General features: G+C 41.4%; 1 protein-coding gene across 1 annotated transcript; it reads left to right on the top strand.

Annotated features, from left to right (window-relative positions):
- The first annotated feature begins 23,210 nt into the window (after positions 1-23,210).
- Positions 23,211-24,149, top strand: LOC122925418 (olfactory receptor 6P1-like). The gene has a single exon (XM_044276779.1). It carries the CDS (start codon positions 23,211-23,213, stop codon positions 24,147-24,149), a length of 939 nt encoding a protein of 312 aa, XP_044132714.1.
- Positions 24,150-27,963: the final 3,814 nt, after the last annotated feature.

Below are 27,963 nucleotides of genomic sequence, written 5' to 3' on the forward strand. Positions count from 1 at the left end.
GTACTGAAGGGAGCCATGAAGAACACGCAAGTTCAGTATTCTGGAGATCTGAAACTCCAGATTACCATCTACCAAGACAGGAGGAGGTAGCAAAGGAGATGGTTCAGCAGGTTCAACATGCTTCTTCAACAAAGACCTGTGAAACACATTATGGATCTTCCAGGCCTGCGGAAGTTCCAGACAAAACGCAACCGGATTAACAATGGCCAAGGTTTTGTAATGACCAATAAATCTTGGGCCCAACTTCCAAGAAGGTACTTTCAACTTAATGTTCTTAGTGGACAACCACACCAAATCACCCACACACAGGTCCGGACCAGTCATACGTCATTGTCAGCCATCTATTTATATCTTTCACCCATTTAAAAAAAAATATTTGAATCTTCCGCCAGATAGAAGACAACGAAGAAAAGAATCTCACCTCTTCAGGTATACCAGAAGATTCAGTCCCCGAAAAAGTACCAAACTGAGGGTGAAAACCATATGTGCCAAAAAATGGTGACTTATCAGTAGACTACTGTCTACGGTTATTCAAGGCAAACTCAGCCAAGGACAAAAACGAAGACCACTTTTCCTGATTCTCGCCGACAAAACACCTCACATAAGTCTCCAGGTTCTGGTAAAAAAACAATGACCATCGGGCCTGACGCTATTGTTCAGATGCTTTGATGATTGCAGGTAAGCCAGATTCTTTTGGTCAGTGATTACCGTAATCAGATTAATCGCTCCTTCTAGTCAATGACGCCATTCCTCAAAGGCCAATTTATTGCCAGCAACTCTCTATTCCCAACATCATAATTCTTTTGGCAGCAGAAAGTTTCTTTGAGAAAAAAGCACACAGGCGCCATTTACTAGGAGAGGGACCCTGCGACAAGACTGCTCTGACTCCCACTTCTGACGCGTCAACCTCCACAATAAAGGAAGCAAAACATTTCTTTATGGCAGAAAAAGCCTGTAATGCTTCTTCCGACCAGACTGAGAAGTCCACACCCTTACTAGTCATATAAGTCAAAGGCTCAACAATAGTGGAATAATTCTGGATACATTTTCTGTAGTAATTAGTAAAACCCAAAAAACGCATCAGAGCATTCTGATTCTCTGGCCGATCCCATTCTAGTACCACACGGACATTTTCAGGATCCATGCGAAAACCTGAGGTAGAAAGTAAGTAAATCAGAAACTGCAGCTCCTGGACAGCAAACACATTTTCTTTTCCCTTCACTATATGTAATCTATGTTATAAAAAACTCAATTTGGCTTACTTCGTCACTAATCGCATTCCATTGTATGTAGCGGGCACAATGATGGGAAACGGTGATGGAGCCACCCCCCCATCATTAAACCACTCAGATGCCGTGTTCATCGCTGATGGTGGCATCTGATATTATAATTAACATAATTAACAGAGACGCAGTCCTGGCCATTTTGTTTGAAGTTACCAATGATGTCATCACGCTGGGAAGGCACAGTGACGTCATCACTGATGTCACACATCACTGTGCATGAGATTTTGCTTGATTTCTTCAAATAAGATAGCTTTTTGAGAAAATGGATAAGGTGAGTATGTTGATTTTTTTTGTTCTTTTTCTTTACCACCATTTCAGGAAACATAGATTTGTTACCACGAAGCACAAGGAAATTTGGCTTTGTGGCAAATAAAATGTATGCTGAAATTCAGATCAATGTCAATTTGTTTGACTTCAATTTGCTCAATACTACCCTTAACACATACTTACCTTGTGTTAGTCTATTGCAGTGATGGCAAACCTTTTAAAGTGCCAAAACTGCAACCCAAAACCCACTTATTTATCGCAAAGAGCATACACGGCACTTTACCCTGAATACTACAGTCCAGTATAGTATATGTTCAATGTACTTTATCATTTATCTATAATAACCTGCCTACATTAAGTGCGCTGCCTGTGCTGTTCATAGCGTGCCCTACGCTGATGAATGGCAAGAAAAGTCTAAGACATATTGGTACACCATAAACTTTTTCCAGGGTGCGGGTGCCCACAGAAAGGGCTCTGAGTGCCGCCTCTGGCACCCGTGGCATAGGTTCATCATCTATGGTCTATCATATATATGTCCATATTGGGCAATTACAGTGCAAAATGTATTTCTGTAGGTAACAAGTGTAAACCATTAAAATAAACCCCCCATGGCTTATAGCTACTGCAAAAAGGGTAATAAATGACAAAAATGGCATTTAATAAAAAACAAATCTGAGGGGTCAGCTGTAGCCTTTGAAGTTTACAAAGTGCTTAATAAAATCTGAAAAAAGGAGATAAAATCTTCAAAAATACAAAACAAACAGTAGGTGGCAAAGAGAGCAAAAAAAAAATCCCCAAAAATTATTTAAAAATAAAAATGCAAAAGAAACAAGGTCTGAGCAGGTAGGGGCCCTAAATATCTGTAAAGGGGTGTTAGTCACTGAAGATAAGGAAAAGGCAGAGTTACTAAATGTTTTTTTAGCTCTGTATACACAAAAGAAGAGAAAGGAGCTGATATATCTGGTGCTGGGGCTGTGGTGCTGGGGCTGTTAGTACATCCAGTAATATACTCAACTGGCTAACTGTAGATATGGTCCAAGCTAAGTTATGTAAGGTAAGTGTGAACAAGGATCTGGAGCCAGATGAATAACACCCAATAGTTCTTAAAGAGCTCAGTTCAGTCAGTGGTGTGCCCCTGTTTATATTTTTTAAAGATTCTCTAAGTACTGGTACATTGCTAAATGATTGGTGCAAGGCAAATGTGGTGCCCATGTTCAAAAAGGATCTAGGTCCTTCACAGGTAATTATAGACCAGTTAGGCTTGGAAATAATAGTTTGTAATTGGATTGAAAACTGGCTGAAGGACCGTGTCCAGAGAGTTGTGGTTAATGTTTACTATTCAGAATGTTCCCGGGTAGTGTTAAGCAAGCATGCTCGGCCGAACTGCGGTTTGGCTCGAGCATCGCTATGCTCAGCACATTTTAGTACTCGGACGAATACTGCGGGTGCTCGAGTACAATTTAAATACAATGAAAGTCAAAAGGGAGACCCGAGCATGAAACCAGTCACCCTCTGCTCTGAAGAAGAGAGGGTGTCTGGTTAAAAAAAAAGGTTAGAAATTGATGGAAACCCCATTAAAATGGTTTGGAAACAGCACTAAGAGGATGGCTGGATGCGTCTTGGACTCCTATTATCTATGACATAAAATAGACAACCACACAAAGGCTATATGCCAAAAGCCAGGTATGTGGAAGCCAACAATCTATCCAAGAGACAGATAACAGTCCGCATACCTTACAATGGCAGCCTTGTGCACTATGAGACATTCTAAACCAGCTCTCATCTGACTGAGAGCCAGTAAGCCTCAAAGTGGCTTCATATCTGTTGGATTGCTTGGGTGGACCTGCACACCTAGATCAATATCATTAGGGTGACAAAAAAATTTCTGACTGTCCTAACATAATATTCAATAACCTTTCTATACAGTTTTGTCATGTAAAAACTAATTTGCATAAACATGGGCATATGAGAAAAACATGCAAATGAGCATAATCTGCCTTGCTTTTCAGCTGAAAAACCCATTGCATGGAATATTTGCGATCTACACTACTCATGGTTTCATAGTCTTATGACAAGACTATTAGGCTATTAGTCTTGTCATAAGACTATGAAACCAATAGATGGTGCTGTTCATGAGTCACTACAGGCAGGGCAATAGTCCTCAGATACACCCTAGCAAGCTTATATTACTGCAGATAAAGTGCTAGAAGATGTGTGAATGATAGCAGCAATCTGATATACACCTCAGTGTTAGCGAAGGCCATTAAAGGATGAGTGCTACACGGTGTGTGGACTCTGTTGGGCAGGGTGCCCCACTTACTAGCTCCCCAACAAGATGAACAGCACCATCTATCGGTCTGATAGTCTTATGACAAGACTGTGATTCCAATAAATTGCACTGTTCATGAGTAGTGTAGATTGCAAATTTTCCATGCAAATGGTTTTTCAGCTGTCTTCAGCATGTCTTTCCCATATGCCCATGTTTACGCAAATGAGTTTTTACATGACAAAACTGTATCGAAAAGTTATTGAATATTATATTAGAACAATCAGAAAACTTTTTGTCACCCTAATGATAATGATCTAGGTGCGCAGGTCCACCCAAGCCATCCAACAGATGTGAAGCAACTTTGAGGCTTACTGTCTTTAAGTCAGATGAGAGCTGGTTTGGAATGTCTCATAGTGAACAAGGCTGCCATTGTAAGGTAAGCTGAATAAGCCTGTTATCTGTCTCATGGATAGATTTATGGCTTGCACATACCTGTCTTTTGGCATATAGCCTTTGTGTGGTTGTCTATTGTATGTCATGTGAACCAGACACACTCTCTTCTTCTGAACTTGAGGTGTCTGGGGTTCTCCCATTGACTTCCATTGTGTTGGGGTGCTCGATAGAGCACACAAGCAATTTAGTGCTCGATGAATACTAGTCCCGGGTTTTAAGTCGTGTACCCAAGGTTCAGTACTGGGACCTCTATTATTTAACTTATTAATTTATGATATTGAGGATGGTATTAATAACGTACAGTCATGTGAAAAAATTAGGACACCCTTTGAAAGCATGTGGTTTTTTGTAACATTTTTAATAAAAGGTTATTTCATCTCCGTTTCAACAATACAGAGAGATTAAAGTAATCCAACTAAACAAAGAAAACTGAAGAAAAGTCTTTTCAAGATCTTCTGAAAATGTCATTCTACAAAAATGCCTATTCTAACTGAGGAAAAAGATAGGACACCCTCACATGTATTCCCTCTTAAATTGGCTCAGATCTCACACAGGTATATCACACCAGGTGCACATAATTAGTAGATCGTTACTCTGCATGTTGAATGAGGCTTGCCCTATTTAAACCTCAGACATTTAGTTTGGTGTGCTCCTGACTGTTGAAGTGAGAGTGAGCACCATGGTGAGAGCAAAAGAGCTGTCAGAGGACTTCAGAAAAAAGATTGTAGCAGCCTATGAGTCTGGGAAGGGATTTAAAAAGATCTCAAAAGATTTTGAAATCAGCCATTCCACTGTCCGGAAGATAGTCTACAAGTGGAGGACTTTCAAAACAACTGCCAACATGCCCAGGACTGGTCGCCCCAGCAAGTTCACCCCAAGAGCAGACCGCAAGATGCTAAAAGAGGTCTCCAAAAACCCTAAAGTGTCATCTCGAGAACTACAGCAGGCTCTGGCTACTGTTGATGTAGAAGTACATGCCTCTACAATCAGAAAGAGACTGTACAAGTTTAACTTGCATGGGAGGTGTGCAAGGAGGAAACCTTTGCTTTCCAAGAGAAACATCGAGGCCAGACTGACATTTGCCAGAGATAAAGTTGACAAAGACCAGGACTTCTGGAATAATGTTCTTTGGACAGATGAGTCCAAAATTGAATTATTTGGACACAACAGCAGAGGACATGTTTGGCGTAAACCAAACACAGCATTCCAAGAAAAGAACCTCATACCAACTGTGAAGCATGGAGGTGGAAGTGTCATGGTTTGGGGCTGCTTTGCTGCAGCAGGACCTGGTCAGCTCACCATCATAGAATCCACGATGAATTCTACTGTGTATCAGAAGGTGCTTGAAGAACATGTGAGACCATCAGTTAGAAAATTAAAGCTGAAGCGGAACTGGACCATGCAACATGACAATGACCCAAAACATACTAGTAAATCAACCAAAGATTGGCTGAAAAAGAAGAAATGGAGAGTCCTGGAATGGCCAAGTCAAAGTCCAGATTTGAATCCCATTGAGATGCTGTGGGGTGACTTGAAAAGGGCTGTACGTGCAAGAAACCCCTCAAACATCTCACAGCTGAAAAAGTTCTGCATTGAGGAGTGGGGTAAAATTTCCTCAGACCGATGTCGAAGACTGGTAGATGGCTACAAGAACCGTCTCACTGCAGTTATTTCAGCCAAAGGAGGTAACACTCGCTATTAGGGGCAAGGGTGTCCTATCTTTTTCCTCAGTTAGAATAGGCATTTTTGTAGAATGACATTTACAGAAGATCTTGAAAAGACTTTTCTTCAGTTTTCTTTGTTTAGTCGGATTACTTTAATCTCTCTGTATTGTTGAAACGGAGATGAAATAACCTTTTATTAAAAATGTTACAAAAAACCACATGCTTTCAAAGGGTGTCCTAATTTTTTCACATGACTGTAGTACCATTTCTATTTTTGCAGATGACACTAAGCTATGTAGTACTGTGCAGTCTATAGAAGATGTCCATAAAATACAAGCTGACTTGAACACTCTGAGTGATTGGACATCAACTTGGCAAAAGAGGTTCAGGAGGGTCTTAGTTATGAGGAAAGATTAAAAGAATGAAATGTATTTAGTCTTGAGAAGAGACGTCTAAGGGGGGACATGATTAATCGATACAAATATATTCTGTGAAAAACAGTTCCATGTAAAATGCCCTCAAAAGACAAGGGGGCACTGCCTCCGACTGGAGAAGAAAATGTTCTGTCTCCAGAAGCGTCAAAGCTTATTTTCTGTAAGAACTGTGAATCTGTGGAATCGACTTCCTCAGGACGTGGTCACAGCAGGAACAGTGGACAGTTTAAAAAAAATGTTTAGATGAATTCTTAAAAGTAAATGACAATAATACTTATGAAAATGTGTAGAAATCGGAGTCCAGCTTCTTTCTGGGATTCACGTCCCCACCTATCCATTGATTGAACTTGACAGACTTATGTTTTTCTGTCAACCGTATTAACTATGTAACATAAAATCCCAATAAAAAACATTTAAAAAGTTAATGGGGTATAAATACTTTTTCAGGGCACTATGAGGATCATGTATTGTATAGAAATCAGCCTATACTAGGTGTAATTCAGACGCAAATTCCAGCGCAATGGTTAATTGCAACGAAATCTGCGACTTCTAAACGCTCACACCAAGGTCTAAAAAAGTGGGTATGATGTGGGCAGGGAAGCGGACGTACCTGTTTTAGTGGAAAATGGTCTAAATGTAAAATAGTTGGGAAGCTGGAAAGATGTCTTACTTTTAGAACTGCCAGAGGATCGACCGAAGTTATAAAGAGGCCGACACCTACCAGCTAAAGGGATTATTAAGACCGGCATCTAAAATGCTGGCTAAATGTGCCCATATATATACAGTTGCAAGAAAAAGTATGTGAACCCTTTGGAATGATATGGATTTCTGCACAAATTGGTCATAAAATTTGATCTGATCTTCATCTAAGTCACAACAATAGACAATCACAGTCTGCTTAAACTAATAACACACAAATAATTAAATGTTACCATGCTTTTATTAAACACACTATGTAAACATCCACAGTGCAGGTGGAAAAAGTATGTGAACCCCTAGACTAAAGTAATGACATCTCCAAGAGCTAAATGGAGTGAGGTGTCAGCCAACTGGAGTCCAATCAATGAGAGGAGATTGGAGGTGTTGGTTACAGCTGCCCTGCCCTATACAAAACACACACCAGTTCTGGGTTTGCTTTTCACAAGAAGCATTGCCTGATGTGAATGATGCCTCGCACAAAAGAGCTCTCAGAAGACCTACGATTAAGAATTGTTGACTTGAATGAAGCTGGAAAGGGTTATAAAAGTATCTCCAAAAGCCTTGCTGTTCATCAGTCCACGGTAAGACAAATTGTCTATAAATGGAGAAAGTTCAGCACTGCTGCTGCTCTCCCTAGGAGTGGCCGTCCTGTAAAGATAACTGCAAGAGCACAGCGCAGACTGCTCAATGAGGTGAAGAAGAATCCTAGGGTGTCAGCTTAAGACTTACAAAAGTCTCTGGCATATGCTAACATCCCTGTTATGGAATCTACGATACGAAAAAAAAAAAAACAAGAATGGATTTCATGGGAGGATACCCAGAGGAAGCCACTGCTGTCCAAAAAAAAACATTGCTGCACGTTTACAGTTTGCACAAGAGCACCTGGATGTTCCACAGCAGTACTGGCAAAATATTCTGTGAACGGATGAAACCAAAGTTGAGTTGTTTGGAAGAAACACACAACACTATGTGTGGAGAAAAAGAGGCACAACACACCAACATCAAAAAAAAGAAATATGTAATGTTATCTGGTGTGAAAATAATGGACCTCAGCAGCGGTCCCCTTAAGGGAGTAGGTTCAATCTCCTAGGTAAGTTACAAACAAAGGGTGCGGGAACCGTGCTCTACCAAACAGTTAATGTCAGTTCTTGAACCCTGCAAACATAGAGAACTGAAGTCTGATCCAGCTGACAGAGGCGTTGTTCGCAGAAACGTAATGTTCATACGAAGAGGTGTGTAATCCGCCTCCTACTGGTCCACAGATCTCGTGATGATTCACCAACCAAGGAATCCAAACACCGGACCCGAATACCTTCAAGAAGAAATGGAACAGATGGTGCAATACCCTCGGTATCTTCAAAGGTAAGAGGTTTATTATACTTACAATTATCACTTTACAAACATGCACATAGAAATGCCCGACCCGGGTTTCGCTATTCGCTTCTTCAGGGGCTGCGGTGCACACGCCGCTGCAAACCACGAGTAAACTCGACCATCTTCTGAGTGCGTTTGGTGCTGGAGGCAGCCGTGTGGTGCACGGGAGGTCCTGAAGAAAGAACAGGAGACTGGCAGCTACGCGATCAATTGGAGGAGACACCTGCAAGTGATAGGTAATCTGATAACGGAAGTCCGTTTTAGTTCCGGGGTAGAAGAGATCTGAAGAAGCGAATAGCGAAACCCGGGTCGGGCATTTCTATGTGCATGTTTGTAAAGTGATAATTGTAAGTATAATAAACCTCTTACCTTTGAAGATACCGAGGGTATTGCACCATCTGTTCTATTCCTTCTTGAAGGTATTCGGGTCCGGTGTTTGGATTCCTTGGTTGGTGAATCATCACGAGATCTGTGGACCAGTAGGAGGCGGATTACACACCTCTTCGTTTGAACATTACGTTTCTGCGAACAACGCCTCTGTCAGCTGGATCAGACTTCAGTTCTCTATGTTTACACCAACATACAAACCTCATCCCAACTGTGAAGTATGGTGGTGGGGGCATCATGGTTTGGGGCTGCTTTGCTGCGTCAGGGCCTGGACGGATTGCTATCATCAAAGGAGGAATGAATTCCTAAGTTTATCAAGACATTTTGCAGGAGAACTTAAGGCCATCTGTCCACCAGCTGAAGCTCAACAGAAGATGGGTGTTGCAACAAGACAAAGAACCAAAGCATAGAAGTAAATCAACAACAGAATGGCTTAAACAGAAGAAAATACACCTTCTGGAGTGGCCCAGTCAGAGTCCTGACCTCAACCCGATTGAGATGCTGTGGCATGACCTCAAGAAAGTGATTCACACCAGACATCCCAAGAATATTGCTGAACTGAAACAGTTCTGTAAAGAGGAATGGTCAAGAATTACTCCTGACCATTGTGCACGTCTGATCTGCAACTACAGGAAACGTTTGGTTGAAGTTATTGCTGCCAAAGGAAGTTCAACCAGTTATTAAATCCAAGGGTTCACATACTTTTTCCACCTACACTGTGAATGTTTACATGGTGTGTTCAATAAAAACATGGTAACATTTCATTCTTTGTGTGTTATTAGTTTAAGCAGACTGTGATTGTCTATTGTTGTGACTTAGATAAAGATCAGATCACATTTTATGACCAATTTGTGCAGGAATCCATATCATTCCAAAGGGTTCACATACTTTTTCTTGCAACTGTATAGTTATCTGTATAGTATAGCTATGTTGGTCATGGGGTGTATGCAGCTGTCCTGTGTGTGTCTGTCAGGTGTGTGTGTAGCAGTGCTGTGTGTGTAAGTTACTATCATTGACCCCTCCACTTTATTAAACTACTGGAAAAGCTTTAATAAGTAGAAAATGTTTTCTATTAATTCTTTGTTGATAAACCTGCATCTTTTTGTCTGGTCTTATTAGAAAATATTGTTTTTTATCATCTTGACAGCACTATTAGTAATGTGCACCGAGAACTTACCTGGCGGCGAGCTCTAAACCAACAAGGCATCCGATATACGAGCCTCTGTGGAACCAAGCGGTGCAGCCAGTCCAATAGCTGTACTGAGCCCTCTGCACACTGCAGGCGGACTCCTCTCAGGACCAACTATCTACACAAGTAGTGGTGAGTTTGTCCTATAAGCCCCAAACTGGGGAAGTGATATTTACATCTGTGGACAAATTCCAACTCAGGACCTTCATACTGTTGGCGCATCTCATCTATTACTTATTCTCTAGAGCGTTCAGGCGCAGATCTCTTGGATATACTTCTGGTGCAGATCATCTATTGGAAATCTTTGGTGCAATTTTTGGCACATACTTGTATGGAGTATTCGGTAAGTATTAGTGCACATTTGTGCTGACCATAATACCTAGCGGAACATTGCCGTTGCTGCAGAGCCTACAGTAAGTTATTCCTTGATTGGATTGCATACAGTATGTGGTTAAATCACATTTTTATGTTAAACACATTTTTAAGAATTTTTAGTGTGTTTTTTTCTTAATTTTCTATATCACTATATTTTAAAATAAATTAAATAAAATAAATAAATAAAATCCTGCACTGGTCTCTAGACTTAAAACATGTTAAGACTTCCTCAGAGCAGCAACATGGGCCACAGACACAATGGACAGGAGATGACCCTATTGACTTCTATAGGAGAGTTTTCTAAGGATGTTGTCTGACCTGTGCAGAGTTCAGGAGGGAGCAGATAAGCTGTGATATTGCCTATTCTGAGTGATGGATCCTTTGTTATCTATACAGAGGTGTTACTCGTCATTGTAATTCTGCCTGTGGTGATAATGAAAACAGCTGTTACCTGTAGAGAACATGAAATCGAGATCTATTATTTGATCTAGAGGCCAGTGTGAAAATTGCTGGATTATATACATTTAAAAATAGATAGATAGATAGATAGATAGATATGAGATAGCTAGAGTAGCAAAAAGGCAGCACTCCAAAATCAGTAAAAATGGAAACAAATGCTTTTATTCACCCATTTGGATATGCAACGTTTAGGCTTAACACTAGAGCCTTTTTCAACCAGTTATACATGTGAACAAATCATATATATATATATATAAAGTGCATGTGCATTGAAACATTATTCAAAATACATTATTAAACATAAAAACAAAAGTAAACTGCTAGAATGCCATAAAAAGTGCATGGTGCCATATTACAAATGTATTCATACAATTGTGCACATAGTTATCATATCCTTATACATAATACAGTGAGTACCAAATCACATAATACCATGATTAATATGCATTACACACATGATTACACCTGTATACTTCATATGCAAATGCTTACTAAATTAATAGATCTAAAGATTAGGCTCACCAGGGGACAAACAAGATGTGTGCACACCGATAACGGCGTTCACCTGGCGCCAATGCGCATGTCAAGGAAAAATAGAGGAGGCAGAGGAAAGCCAAAAGTGTATGGAGCATGTCTGACCTGCACTCTGGACTGTGCGGCAGCCATCTTGGAAAAGGGAAACAAGAGGGCAAAATGTTCTATAGCAGGGATGTCAAACTCGTGGCCCTCCAGCTGTTGCAAAACTACAACTCCCATCATGCCTGGGCATACTACAGCTATCAGGGAATGATGGGAGTTGTAGTTTTGCAACATCTGGAGGGCCATGAGTTTGACATCCATGTTCTATAGTATTGAGCATGTCTGACATGCACTCTGCCACTCTGGAATGGGTAAAGTTAGAGAAAATGGAAGATGCACTCCTCAAGGGGGAGGTGCAGTGGTATAAGGGTGAGGACCCACTAATAGTCAATATAAAAAAAAAAATAATAATAATTTCAAAATAATAAAAAATAAAAATTATGAAAAAATCTCCATATGTGGACATCGACACAATTCTAACATTTTTTGCTTTATACACCACCACAATGGATTTGAAATGAAACGAACAAGATGCGCTTTACCTGCAGACTGTCAGCTTTAATTTGAGGTATATCCAAAATCAGGTGAACGGTGCAGGAATTACAACAGTTTGCATATGTGCCTCCCACTTGTTAAGAAACCAAAAGTAATTTGACAGAATAATAATCATAAATCAAACCACCACCATGCTTCACTGATGAGGTGGTATGCTTAGGATCATGAATAGTTCCTTTCCTTCTCCACACTCTTCTCTTCCCATTACTATGGTACAAGTTGATCTTGGTTTCATCTGTCCATAGGATGTTGTTCCAGAACTGTGAAGGCTTTTTTAGATGTCTGACAAACTCTAATCTGGCCTTCCTGTTTTTGAGGCTCACCAATGGTTTACATCTTGTGGTGAACCTTCTGTATTCACTCTGGTGAAGTCTTCTCTTAATTGTTGACTTTTACACACATACACCTACCTCCTGGAGAGTGTTCTTGATCTGGCCAACTGTTGTGAAGGGTGTTTTCTTCACCAGGGAAATAATTCTTCAGTCATCCACCACAGTTGTTTTCTGTGGTCGTCCGAGTCTTTTGGTGTTGTTGAGCTCACCGGTGCGTTCCTTCTTTTTAAGAATATTCCAAACATAGTCACGCCTAATGTTTTTGCTATCTCTCTGATGTTTTTTTTTTTTCCAGCCTAATGATGGCTTGCTTCACTGATAGTGACAGCTCTTTGGATCTCATCTTGAGAGTTGACCGCAACAGATTCCAAATGCAAATAGCACACTTGAAATGAACTCTGGACCTTTTATCTGCTCATTGTTATGGGATAATGAGGGAATAACACACACCTGGCCATGGAACAGCTGAGAAGCCAATTGTCCCATTACTTTTGGCCCCTTAACAAGTGGGAGGCACATATGCAAACTGTTGTAATTCCTGCACCGTTCACCTGATTTGGATATAAATACCCTCAAATTAAAGCTGACAGTCTGCAGGTAATGCACATCTTGTTTGTTTCATTTCAAATCAATTGTGGTGGTGTATAGAGCCAAAAATGGTATAATTGTGTCAATGTCCCAATATTTATGGACCTGACTGTACGTAAAGATATGCCGCCTCATGCATTACAGACAAGAAATGGAAATTTGCTCTGTCACCTCTTTCACCTCAAAAATAGATATATATGAGATAGATAGATAGATAGATAGATAGATAGATAGATCTGAGGTACAAGTCTAAAGGACTGGAACTAAAGTCCAAATAATAAAAAAAATTGAAAAAAAATCTGCAGCACTCTCATGAAGCAAAAAGGTAAAACAGAAGAATTTATTCACCCATGTGGAGGTGACGTTTCGGCCTAAACACTTGAGCCTTTCTCAAGCTTGATTGTTTTATTGTTGCTTGAGAAAGTGTTTGAGCAGAAACGTCGTACCCTCATGGGTGAATAAATTCTTCTGAGAGATTGCTGTTGATTGATTATATATATTTTTTTTAGATAGAGAGAAAAAAAAAAAAAAAGTTTAACACAAAAATGTATTTAAACAATAAGTCATTTTCTGATGACACTTTCCCCTTAAATATTGTGTGTTTTTTCATGTTGTGATCACATTGCAGTTATTGTCTTTTATATTTTTCTTCTAGTAAATACTTTTGATATACACCATGAAGCATTTATCCTTTAATTATGCTTCAATTTTGATTATTTTGATTCATATTAATATTTAATGAGAAGTGAAGTTTTGTAAAATTCAATTCGGCTGCCTCACCAAATTTTACAAAAAAATTTGCTTTGTGTTGAAGCGCATTTCTTTGTTTGTGTTGAAGCGCATTTCTTTATAAGTAGTGGGTGCGACGACAGTGAGCGGCGATGTGCCCCTCAGATGCCCCGTTCATAGCTGATCATGGCATCTGAGTTTAATATGAACCCCTTTTGGCCCAGGCCTTTTTTTCACCTTCCTGCCCAAAACATTTTAGCAAATCTGACATGTCTCACTTTATGTGGTAATAACTTTGGAACACTTTTATTTATCCAAAACGTTCTGAGAATGTTTTATCGTTGCACATTGTACTTCATGATAGTGGTAAATGTGAGTTGATATATTTTATCTTTATTATGAAAAAATCTCAATTTTCCAGAAATGTTGGAAAATTTGTTTACTTAATTTAAAAAATGTCAACTTATTTTTTTTGGACGTTAGAAGGCTTCGAATTTTAGAAACAATTCTTTAAAAACATTTCCAAAACCTACTTTTTAAAGACCAGTTCAGTTATAAAGTATCTTTGTGGGGCTTACTTAGTGGAAACCACCTATAAATGACCCCAATGTAGAAACTACACCCCTCAAGTTATTAAAAACTGATTTTAAAGACTTTGTTAACCCTTTAGGTATTCCACAAGAATTAAAGGAAAATGGGGATAAAATTTCAAAATTTAACTTCTTTGACAGATTTCAATCCATTTTTTCAGTAGCACATTAAGGGTTAACAACCAAACAATACTCAAAATCTATTACCCTTATTCTACAGTTTACATAAACACCCCACATGTGGTTGTAAATTGCTGTATGGGCGCACAGCTGGGAGCGGAAGGAAAGGAGCGCCATATGGTTTTTGGAAAGCAGATTTTGATGGACTGGCTTTTATACACTATGAAGCCCCCTAAATGCACCCTACAGTAGTAACTCCCCAAAATGTACCCTATTTTGGAAACTACGCAATAAGGTAACAATTTTATTGATACTATTTTAGGGGTACATATGATTTTTGTTCACTCTACATTACTGTATTGGTTGTTTTGGTACAGTTTTTATTTTTACGACGTTCACCTGAGGGGGTAGGTGATATTTTTTTAGAGCAGATTGTTACAGATGCGGCAACACCTAATATGTATACTTTTTAATTTATTTCACTTTATTACAATGAAAGCATTTTTTAAACCAAACAATCATATTTTAGCATCTCCATTTTCTCTGTCATATTTTTTTATTATTTGGACAAAAATGTCCTATGTAGGGCCTAATTTTTTTCAGGATATGGTGATGGTTTTATTGATACTATTATGGGGTACTGTTGCGAACACAGTGTTACCTAATATGTGGACTTTGTTCTTTTTCTTTATAACTTTAGCGAATATAAGTGGTTTTTTTTCTTTTTTTAATTGAACCGTTTTTATTATTATTATTATTATTTTTTTGCTTTACTTTTGTCCACTCTGAGACTTCAACTTTTAAGGGTATGATCCCCTCTACAATGCATTACAATTCATCTGTGTTGTAATGCATTGCCTGTTAGTGTATTACACTGATTTGGCCTGCGGTTGGATCTCCTAGGCTTCCGTATATGGCATGTCCCGATGTCTCTGCAAGGCATCAGGCTGCCTTCTCACACATCAAGTCCACAGCACTGCAGAGCAGGGACAGGATGGAACCCTGACTGACTGCAAATACCTTCACCAGTGATGGCCGTGGCATAGAAGGGGTTAATTTATTGGCATCAGCATTTACAGCCATGCCAGAGGATACATCATTGGCCTGGCTATCAGTGACTGCCTGGCTCCTGTACTGATTGGGTGCACATCACTCTCATGCCCGGCAATTAGCATGACGTACTAGTACAGGGATGGCCAACCTGAGGCTCTCCAGCTGTTGCAAAACTACAACTCCCAAAAAACTCTACAAATTGTGGGAAGTCACTTCCCACTATGACGTACTATTACGTCATATGTCGGGAAGGGGTTAAAGGGTATAATAAAATAAATAAAATCATACTTACTTCATCCATTTGATTGCGAAGACCCGGCCACCGCCATCTTAATTAAAGATCCAGTGTGAAATCTTGCGTGGCCCGTGATGGCATCACCACATCGGCCGTCACCACTCATGGGATTTTGCATGGAATCTTCAATCATGAATGGCTACAGCCGACTCTTTGTACTCAAACCGATGAGGTACGCATTTTTTTATTTATTTTGTAACCCATTTCAGGGGAAATCGATTTGTTATAACGAAGCACAAAAAAATTTGGCTTCACAGCAAATCAAATTTTCCTTCAAATTTGTATCATAGTCTACTTCATGGACTTTAATTCACTCAAAACTATTCATATTTTCTACTAAAAAACATATTACTGGACAGCCAGCGTATATTTACGACTTTTCTGCACTTTTTGTCTGATATTGAGTTACCAGCAGGTTTGACCTCATATCAGTGAATGGCGAGCTGTAAACACACACAATGGCCCAGGTTTACTGCTCCTATCAATGGAGTATATTTAGACTGGCTGTCTGGACATGCACTGGATATATCAGCTTATTGATAAATATGGCACCAGGATAGACACTGCCTCTATAACTGCTATTGGTTGGCTTACTTTGAGGCAGAATTTTCTACCAGAATTGTGGTGGAATTTTCGTGCAAATATCCAAGCCTTCCCCATAAAGCCCAATTTTCAAGCAAGTAAGAAAAAAAAGTGTAGAAACCCTACTTGTGCCAATTTGATAGGCTTTAGCCCTAGTGCCTGTAGCCTATCAGAGGCCAGAACAGAAGGCACAATGACATCATCATTGCAAGGCTTAAGCCCAAGCAAGATACAGCTCGGATCACAGACCTGCATCACTGACAGCAGTATGAAGGGCAAGTATTTTTATATTTCTTTCACAGCATATTGCTGGGCTACAATGGAGGGTGGAGGAACTATGGAACTATGGGGTCACTATTATTGGGCATTATTACTACTGGGGACATTATCTGGGGCTTTATTATTAATGGGGTACCAATTGAACCTATTTGGGGCACTGTAGGGGCACTATTTACCAGTAAGGGTGCTCTGGGAGAGAATTTTTACTATTGGTGGGAGTACTGTTGCTGTGGTCACCCTGGCACAGTATCAGTCTACAACAAATATTTTGGGGGGACACAATGTTTACAGCACTTTTATTGTCAAGGGCAGTATTTGCTGGGCACAATTTTTTTTAATGCACTGTGTATCCATAATTATTGAATGAGGCACTGGGGGTCTGTGGAGTACTGATATTTTCAAGGGGACTATCTATTTCTGCAGTATAGTATTGGGGAGCACAGCGGGCACAGTATGGAGGGGTGGCAGGGTGGGTGGGTTAAAAAGTGGGAATGATGATAGAAAAGTAGGAACCTAAGATGTCTGTTTGTCAAAATCTGCAGAGATGGGATGTGGCTGAAAGAATTCATAATGGCAGTCTGGTCTGAATGGACAAGATGAGGAAAGAGAACATCTATATCAGAGGATGTAAGAAGTATGAAGTTCTGTATTCTCCTGTATGTTTGGTAGTGTGGAATGTAATTTAAATAGTAATAGTCATCTATCATGGGTCCTAATGTGGTGTCTGTCATTTTAACAGGCAACTTAGGGCTGGATGTTGTGCTAATCTCTCTTTCAAATCTGAAGGAACTTCTGACAGAGGATTAGAGCAGAGCATGAGAACAGCCTTATGTGGTTAATATTTATGACTGTTCGCTTCCTTCCGTGCTCATTTCGAACAGCTTGTCACTTGGTGTGAAAAGGTTGAGAACCACTGGTCTACACTTAATGTGACTTAATGTCACTGTAATGACTTGTGATGTTGCTGTGCAATGTGCGGGCAGAAAGGGACTGTGTGCTGGACACTGGTTGCCTGTGCTCTACAGGGCTTGGTGGGTAGTCAGGCCAGTCCTGACATTTGATATCACAAGACTTGACTAAGCCTGCGTGAAGGCAGCAAACAGCGCTCCTCATCATCAAAAACAGATGTTTTTGTGTCTACGCCAACAAGTCAATGCTCCTCTCCTGCATCTCCTCTGGAGCCTTCATTGTAGCAATTGCAGTGGCCAGGTTTTGGGTGGCCCATTGAGGTGTCAACATATGTTGCTGCTCTCTGGAAGGAATAGTAAGGTGTGGTCTTCTTGTGGTTGCTTTATTAGTCTGAAAGAGTCTCCTCTTCCAAGCACTGTTCAATAACTTCAGAACCCTCACCGTCTGCAGTGTGTAAGGCCCTTAGTCCCAGTCAGAATAGATTATTCCTCAGTCAAACTTCTAATCTTCAGTTTAATATTTCAATATCAGTTACAGTAGTCTCAATGAGTCCGAATGAAAATGAATCACTGAAGTGAAGATTAGAAGTCTGTATCCACAACAGATTCTCTTGAAGAGACTTACAGCCACTTGTGATAGCGGCAGCTCAGAATCCGCCTCCTTTAGTTTTCAGTTGGAGACTGTGCAGCTGCTTGTGCCGCCACACCCAAAACGGCACCAAGAAAAGACATTTTCTTTGTAGGCACCAGTGGCGTAGCTACAGGGGACGCAGCGGTCGCAATTGCGACAGGGCCCCTGAGCCAGGGGGGCCCAAGGCCCCCCCACCGCCTCCTATTCAAAATCCAGGCCACTCCGTTAATAATTGATATTGATCTAATAGGGCCCGGGGGCAGTGCGCATGGCGCAGCGCAGGCTGTTGGCAGCTCACGTGTCAGAGGGGGCGGCCGCAACATTGAGTGAGGTCTGACTGAGTAAGGAGGAGCCGGAGGCGTGGTTTCCGCACATCTCCGGCTGCCAGTCAGACACTCAGAAGCAGGCGGACGTGCGGTGGCTGGCGGCGAGCGAGGTGAGTTTTCACTAGTCTCTACTCTGAGTGGCAGGCGGTGGCAGCGCAGAGCAGAGCCCAGCCCTGCCCAGGGCCCGGCCCCAGCTTGATGATGGGATGGGATGGGAATGGAATGGGATGGGATGGGAATCGGGGGGGAGGGAGAGAGGCACTTGATACTGGCACATGGAAGGGGGGAGAGGCACTTGATACTGGCACTTTTTTTGTGGGGGGGAGATGGCACTATGATACTGGCACATGGGGGGGAGTGGTTGGCACCTGATACTGGCACATGGAAGGGGGGAGAGGCACTTGATACTGGTACTTTTATTTGGGGGGAGGGGGAGATGGCACTATGATACTGGGACATGGGGGGAGGAGAGAGGCACTTGATACTGGCACCTGGGGGGGTTGGCACCTGATACTGTAATACTGGCACATGGGGGGTGGCACCTGATACTGGCACATGGAAGGGGGGAGAGGCACTTGATACTGGTACTTTTATTTGGGGGGGAGTGGCACTATGATACTGGGACATGGGGGGGAGGAGAGAGGCACTTGATACTGGCACCTGGGGGGGGTTGGCACCTGATACTGTGATACTGGCACATGGGGGGAGGGGTTGGCACCTGATACTGGCACATGGAAGGGGCGAGAGGCACTTGATACTGGTACTTTTATTTGGGGGGGAGATGGCACTATGATACTGGGACATGGGGGGGGGAGGCACTTGATACTGGCATGTGGGGGGGTTTGGCACTTGATACTGGGAGATGGGTTGGTTTGGCACTATAATACTGGCACATGGGGTGGGGAGAGAGGCACTTGATACTGGCACATGATGGGGGGGCATCTATGGGGACACTTACTGGTACATTATTGTGGGGCATTATGGGGGACACTAGGCCGGCAGCCTATCAGAGGCCGGACACTGAGGGGCATCTACTGGGGCACTATATATGGGGCATTTTATACTGGTACAATATGGGGGGCACTAGCAAGGAGGGGGGAGAGGAGCACTATGGGGGAATTTACTGGGGGCACTATATAGGGGTATTTTATACTGGGACATTATGGGGACACTATGGGACATTAGCTCAACTGGGGGCATTGCAAGGGGGTATTTTTGCACTGTCACATTATAAGGAGAATTATTACTACTAGGGGGAATTATGGTGGGCTTTATTACTCCCCCATGGTATGACCCCCTAGTAGCAGCACCAGCCTCTCCCTGCTCTGCTATCCCTCTGCCCCTTCTCTAAATCCTTATTATGAAATCTTTCTCATTAGGATAAAACACAACATCAGCTCCACCGAGCCCCCGGCCAAAGTGTGGAAGTGGTGTCCGAGATCCCCAAGGGCCAAGTAACTGTAAGTGTTCATGTGAAATATTTTTATGTTATACACATATAGCCTACACTGTGCCACACGATATACAGTATACCGCTACACTGTGCCACACAATATACAGTATACCTCTACACTGTGCCACACAATATACAGTATACCTCTACACTGTGCCCCACAATATACAGTATACATCTACACTGTGCCCCACAGTATACCTCTACACTGTGCCACACAATATACAGTATACCTCTATACTGTGCTACACAATATACAGTATACCTCTACACTGTGCCCCACAATATACAGTATACCTCTACACTGTGCCCCACAATGTACAGTATACCTCTACACTGTGCCACACAATATACAGTATACCGCTACACTGTGCCCCACAATGTACAGTATACCGCTATACTGTGCCACACAATATACAGTATACCTCTACACTGTGCCAAAGGAGTGGGGTTTACACAGGAGGAGGGAGGTGCGAAGCGCGCTGGGGGGGGGGGGGGGCCTTACAAATATTTGCTGTGGGGCCCATTCACTTCTAGTTACGCCCCTGGTAGGCACAGTTGCGACTGTTAACTGCAGCCTCTGTTCCTCGTGACAATAAGGAAACAGGGCTGGGTGGTTGTTATGCAGATGATGGTGGAACTACTGTGGGGGCCGGGATCAGTGAAATGTTAAAATATACTGGATAATATAAAAGTATACTGGATGTCACACTGCATCCTCAACAATATATCACTGTGGCCGTTAAGAGAGTAATAAAAAATGGTCTCAGACAGTTCCTCCTCTCCTAATGCTGAAGGACCTGTCGAAGGACCTGCATTCCGAATGTGATGACGTAATCATATACTCCCAGCAATCATGCATGGTGATGTCATCACGCAGGTCCTTCAGTATCAAGAGAGGAGTGTCTGTCTCTGCATGTGCAAGTGGATGAGGTGTGTAATTTACTTTATTTTAGTTTATTAAATTTTTTGCTTTAAAAAATAAGCCCATTATAACAGGGGACATTGGGGGCCACTTGAGGGGACATTTTTACTTCTGGGAGACATTATTACTGCTGGGGCCACTATGGAAGACATAATGTATAATGCAGGGATTGGGATTTAAATTAAAAAAAGCCAGTGAAAATTAAAAAAATGGAAGCAAAACTGGTTTAAAAATAACCAAGAATAACTAAGTGTCTGTTTTTCATAGCCATTTTTCACCATTGTGTGAATATAGCCCAAAGTATACATTTTCCTATTTTTAATAAACTTGACTCATTTATTTATTTGCAACTTTGATTTGACATTTTCAGTTCCTATGTTTTGTGCCTGTCAGTGTTAGGGTTAACATTCGTATTATGGGATTTCGTTATAGGTTCTATTATAACAGAATATAATAGAATTTTAGGACGCAATACAAAACAGAACCCTTTAAGAGGCATTCCGTTTTTCTCTGTCTCAATACATGCCTATGGGGTGTGGGGATTTGCTCTGGTAGTTAGGATTAGCGCATGCAGCACAGAGGCAAAGTGCAAGTTCTTGGTTCAAAACATCAGTGTTTATTCACACGTGAAAGCAAAACAAAAACGCAAGTTGCTTGGTGATTGTTCACACACATGAAAATTTCATATACAAAACAGTCACCTTTTCTCCTGGCTGTTACTTCACACCCTGTTGGAAGTTCTGTCTTGTCAAGTCCACAGTCAGGCGTTAGGTGGCCTGTTCTCCCTCACAGGAGTTTGAGCCCTACAGCCTGGCTGAAGCCGCAGATCCCAACACAGCCCTCAGATCACAGCACACAGACCTCCTGAGCTCCACTGTCAGACAGAGGTAATCCTCTCCACCTGGCAGTGCTGGCTAGTTTTTATGCCTGGCAAAACCCGGCCTGGAACATGGGGAGTAGTCACCCACCTAGCACTTTGACTACTCCCAGTAAGAGCCATCCAGGATCAGCCATTAGAGTCATACTAAGTATTAAGGTGTCAAACAGCAACTGCTGCTGACACATAAAAAACGTCTCTTACTCCACCGAGGCCAGGAACTTCGGTGACACTTACCTATCATCCACGATAATTCCTTGTACCTTCTTATAGGGGGCATAAAATGGTTCTGTTTGTTTCTGTTATACATAAAGGAAAAAATAGTCCAGTCGACAGAAAAAAATCACTTTATTGTTTATCCTTCTGAAGCACATTATTGTCTGTGACATCTAAGGGGTTAAACATGCAGCATCAGAATTCTCTCTGATCCCAGTTATTGCAGCGGGACGTCAGTTGTAATATTCATCTGATGATTGCCTTAGCCCAGCTTTTGTCACTCACATAAAATGAAGACATGTCCCCGGAATCCCCTCATATAACAGAACTATCCTGATACCACATATGTTAGTCTACTTTCACACTATCGTTCTAGTTTTACGGTATTGAGATCCGTCATAGGGGCTCAATACCGGAAAAAAACGCTTCAGTTTTGTCCCCATTCATTTTTAATGGGGACAAAACTCAACTGAACAGAACGGAATGCTCCAAAATGCATTCTATTCCGTTTAGTTGCGTTCCTATACCTGACAGCAAACTGCAACATGTTGTAGTTTGCTTCCCGTCCTGGGATGCGGAGAAAGACGGATCCGGCATGACCCTCAATGCAAGTCAATGGGGACTGATCTGTTTTCTCTGACACATTCTTCCACAACAGAAAGCAAATCCATCCTCCATTGACTTTCAATGGAGTTCATGAAGGATCTGTCTTGGTTATGTTAAAGATAATACAACCGGATCTGTTCATAACGGATGCAGATGGTTGTATTATCAGTAACGGAAGCAGTTTAGCTGAACCCTGCCGGATCGAGCAAAAACGCTAGTGTGAAAGTAGCCTTAGGCCTACCGATTGTTTAAGAGGGTTGTCCCATTACAAACCCTTACAGCATATCCACAAGATGTGTCTGGTTGGTTGGGGTCCAACTACTGTGGCCATCAGCAATCACCATAATGCGGGCCCAGTGTTCCTTGAATATAATGATGGTTTCTACATTATCCCAATATATGGGGCTGCCATAGACAGCCGAGCTCTTTTACTTAGCTGTCTCTGGCAGTCCCACAGTTTAGTGGAGTGACCAGCACTCCATTCATTTGGAGAACACAAGGCCTCTATTTCTGAGATTGTTTGGACCCCTGCCGATACGGTGCTTATCACCTACCCCATGTATAGGAGATGTGTGCACAACGGGACAACCACTTTAATGTTTACTCCTATAAAATATCATGACAAATGCATTTAATGATTTACTTGTTCTGGTCGATAATCAGACAACTAATTCCTAACACTTTTATTGTTATTTATGCAGGAGAAGAACATGACTACGGTCACTGAGTTTTTCATTGTAGGATTTCAAAGCAGCCGTTATTTAAGAATTGACCTAATCTGTCTCATTCTGATGATATATTGTGGGACAATATGTGGGAACCTCCTGATCATCACCCTGGTGTCCACCAGCAAGAACCTCCATGCCCCAATGTACTTCTTCATCTCACAACTGTCTATTACTGATATCTTCTTAACTTCAAATATTGCGCCCAACATTCTCCACGTCCTACTGAATAATGGGGCGACCATTACCGTTATTAGTTGTATGACACAATTGTATGTTTTTAGTACTACAGAAATATCTGAATGTTTTCTTCTCACAGTAATGTCTTATGACAGATATGTGGCCATCTGTAATCCCCTCCTCTATTCTTCTATCATGACAAAAAAACACTGTGTGACATTGGCCGCCATGTGTTGGGTGTTAAATTTCTTTTTGGCATTTATTGAAACCTTATTTATATCAAAGCTGACGTTTTGTGGACCAAATGTCATTGACCATTTCTTCTGTGATCTAGTTCCCTTATTGAAAATTGCCTGTTCTGGGGTGTATACTATGGAGTTAGTGAACTATATACTGAGCGTTCCTTTACTCCTGAGCCCAATCACAATAATTATCATATCTTATACTAATATTATTGTCACCATCTTGCGGTTTCAGTCCAGAATCAGTAGACAGAAAGCCTTCTCCACCTGTAGCTCCCACCTCATTGTAGTCATCATATTCTTTGTTACTATACTGAGTGTTTACATTTTCCCAACAGAAGGACAAACCCTGAATAGTAGTAAACTCCTATCTCTGCTGTATACTGTATTTACTCCATTCATCAACCCCATCATATACAGTCTGAGGAATAAGGAAATAAAAAAATCTCTGCAGGAAATAATCAATAAATGTCGGATTTTCAGTTATATAATTTACATATAAAGTAAGTTTTTGATTCTATTTTCACTACCTTTAGTGCATTTTTTTTTATATATCCTTGACAAGTCTTATGGTGATGTTAGGATCAAGGTAAATTCCAGTTCTTTGGGGCCATCAGAAGAAATTATTCTTGGGGTACAACTCCCATATGATTAATAAAATCTCATAGGTCTTCAATCCAGGAAATATACCCTACTGGTAAGTGATGTTCTCCAAAGGTAGCTTCAAATAGTCGATTCACTGAAAGTGCCATAAAAATTAACCTTTACTAATGTCAAATCTAAAATATAATTTAAAGTATTAATAAACATGCGCCCCAATGACACTAAGATCAAAAATTATGATAAAACTAAAGGGAGCTGGGAAGGGAGGGGGAAGGAGAGGGTTTGTATATATATATATATATATATATATATATATATATATATACAGTCCTGATCAAAGGTTTAAGACCACTTGAAAAATGCCAAGAAATCCTATTTAGCATGGCTGGATCTTAACAAGGTTCCAAGTAGAGCTTCAACATGCAACAAGAAGAAATGGGAGTGAGACAAAACATTTTATGAGCATTCAATTTATTGAAAACAACAAATAAACTGAAACAGGCTGTTTTTCAGCTGATCAAAAGTTTAGGACCACACCTCTCAAAAAAAACTAAACCCCCCAAAACAGAAATCCAACTTCCAAACATGAACTCAGTAATGAGTAGCTCCGCCGTTATTGTTTATCACTTCAAACATTCGTTTCGGCATTCTTGATGCAAGCGTTTCCATGAGGTGAGTGGGAACATTTCTCCAAGTGGTGAAGACGGACGCACGAAGGCCACCTACTGTCTGGAACTGTTGTCCATTTTTGTAAACTTCCCTTGCCATCCATCCCCAAAGGTTCTCAATTGGATTTACATCAGGGGAACACGCAGGATGGGCCAAAAGAGTGGTTATTCTCCTGGAAGAAGTCCCTTGTCCTGCGGGCATTGTGTACTGTAGTGTTGTCCTGTTGAAAAACCAAGTCGTTACCACACAGACGAGGGCCCTCAGTCATGAGGAAAGCTCTTTGCAACATAGCCACTGGCCGTTTGACGCCCATGCACTTGCTGAAGCTCCATTGTTCCACTGAAGGAAAAAGCACCCCAGACCATTATGGCGCCCCCTCCACTGTGGCGCGTAGAAAACATCTCAGGTGGGATCTGCTTGTCATGCCAGTAACGATGGAAACCATCAGGACCATCAAGGTAAAAAAACATCTCATCAGAGAATAAAACTTTCTTCCACCTTTGAATGTCCCATGTCTGGTGCTCTCTTGCAAAGTCCAAACGAGCAGTTCTGTGGTGTTTAAGGAGACAAGGTCTTTGAAGACTTTTTTGTTTTGTTTTTGAAGCCCTTCAGTCTCAGATGCCGTCTGATGGTTATGGGGCTGCAGTCAGCACCAGTAAGGGCCTTAATTTGGGTCAAGGATTGTCCAGTGTCTTGCCGGACAGCCATTTGGATCCTCCAGCTCAGTGCTAATGAAATTTTTTTTGGTCTTCCACTTGACTTTTTTGTTCCATAAACCTCAGGATCATGGCGCGCTGTGAGAAACCCTGCTTATGCAGTTCAACAACCCGACCACGTTCAAAAAGGGAGAGTTTTTTTTTTTTTTTGCCTTTGCCATCAGAACGTGTGACTACCTGACTGAAAATGACAATGAATCCACATCTTTGCACAGATTTGGCCTTTTAAAGGCATGTGGTCCTAAAATTTTAATCAGCTGAAAAACAGCCTGTTTCAGTTTAATCGTTATTTTCAATTAATTGAATGCTCAAATTTTTTTGTCTCACTCTCATTTCTTCTTGTTGCATGTTGAAGCTCTACTTGGAACCTTGTTAAGATCCAACAATGTAAAATAAGATTTTTTGCCATTTTTCAAGTGGTCTTAAACTTTTGATCAGGACTGTATATATGTATCCCTATCTCTCCCCCATCCTAAACCCTGTCCCCGGAGTCGAACCCTAAAGGTGGATACACTCCATGCTCCTCTGAGATACAGTGGATATAAAAAGTCTGAGGGGCGTGGCCGGATGCCGGGAGGAGAGGTCGCATAGTGCCTGAGCTCCGGCTGTGGAACTCCGTTCAGCGGCACAAAGCATATAGAACAGAAGCGATTTCTCTCTTACTTACCTGCCCCAGGACGGACCCTGTTCCCGCAGCTCCGCCGATGATGACAAGAGGGAAGAAGAAGGGAGCGCAGCCACAGAAGATGATGGCTTTCTTCCACCCAGCCTCTGGGTCCTCACAAAATGGCACCGATTCGCGCCACAGAGAAGGAGAGTTCCGTTCCTCCTCTACAGCGATATGCGACCAGCGATCTTCTGGGCCTCCCTCTTCAACAGGATCCAGCTTCACAAGAGCCTAAAAAACAAATGAGGGTGAGTGAGCAACATCCATATAGCCCTCCCCTTGATACTTACACTGCTTCACCAGGCACAGACCCTGGACTAACAGTAGCTACAATGCAGGGCATGCTGGCAGATCTAAAAAGATCTATTCATGGCGACTTTAAAGAGATAATCTCTGTTATACATGCAGACATAGTCGCTATAGGAGAAAGAACCGCACATTTAGAAGAAAAATATGGAGGAATTTGCTACAGCGCACAACTCGCTAGTAGATAATCATAATGTGGTTGAAGAAGACATAGCAGCCATTAAACTTAAAATTGCTGATCTGGAGGATCGCTCCAGAAGAAACAACATTAGATTCAGAAACATCCCTGAAAGCATCACGGACTTCCAGCTACAAGAATTTATTTCAGACCTTATAGTGTCATATTTACCAGATAACCCAGGGTCCGAGCTAATTATTGACCGGGTACATCGGGTTCCTAAACCCAAAGCTTCACCAGCCTCTATTCCCAGGGACGTCCTAGCCAGGATTCACTTTTACCATCTAAAAGACTCCCTGATGAGAGAAGCTCAAAAAAAGAGGAAAGACATCCCTGAAAGATTCTGTAATGTCCTCTTATTCACCGACCTCTCGCCAGCGACACTGAGCAGGAGGCGTGATTTCCAAATCTATACCAAAGCATTAAGGGATAATAATATCCCCTACAAATGGGGTTTACCTGTTAAGCTGATAGTGAGATATCAAAATTCCTCAATTGTTCTAGTTTCTCCTCAGGATGCATCAGAAGCATTTTCCAAATGGAACATTACTGTGCCACTGGAGGGCGCCAAAGACAAAGTTATGAACTCTGCCTCTAGCAAGTCCTCTTCTGACAGAAACCATTTTAGCCTAACACCATAGTGGACCAAAGTAGGAAGGAACCCTCCGTGATTCCCATTCTGGACAGTAACTAAAATACCTTATGTTTACTCCCATGTTGTACTAAGTTTACGGGGTTCTACACCCTGCTGCTCTACCTCTCAGAACACATATTCCATCTAAGTGTTCATATTCCCTAATCCATTGTTTCTCTTACGTCTCTTACACTAAGTGAGACACCTCACAATTTGTGGTCTCTGTTGGACCATTTCTATGTTACTGTTATTTATTACTTATTTTATTTTCTATGTTTTATTCTATTGTTTTGCAAGGAAAAACACAAGAGGGCTACCTCTATCTCCTCGAATATCTGAAAGCGAAGGTATAATTCTACGTTCCCCTCATTCACTATACGGTAACACCTGGGTACTTTATATTATTAGTCATGTACTTCTAGACAATTTATTCAGATTAGAAACTCTAGCATGTTGCTCTGAAATTCCAAGATGGCCAGTAAGGGTATAAAAATTTTCTCAGCAAATGTTAAGGGCCTTAATAGTCCCTTTAAGCGTTCCACA

Source organism: Bufo gargarizans, chromosome 2 (genome assembly GCF_014858855.1).
Source record: "Bufo gargarizans isolate SCDJY-AF-19 chromosome 2, ASM1485885v1, whole genome shotgun sequence".
NCBI classification, from domain to species: Eukaryota; Metazoa; Chordata; class Amphibia; order Anura; family Bufonidae; genus Bufo; species Bufo gargarizans.

Excerpts from the sequence above, each read along its gene's own strand:
- LOC122925418 (XM_044276779.1), top strand. The coding sequence starts at position 23,211 with ATGACTACGGTCACTGAGTTTTTCATTGTAGGATTTCAAAGCAGCCGT.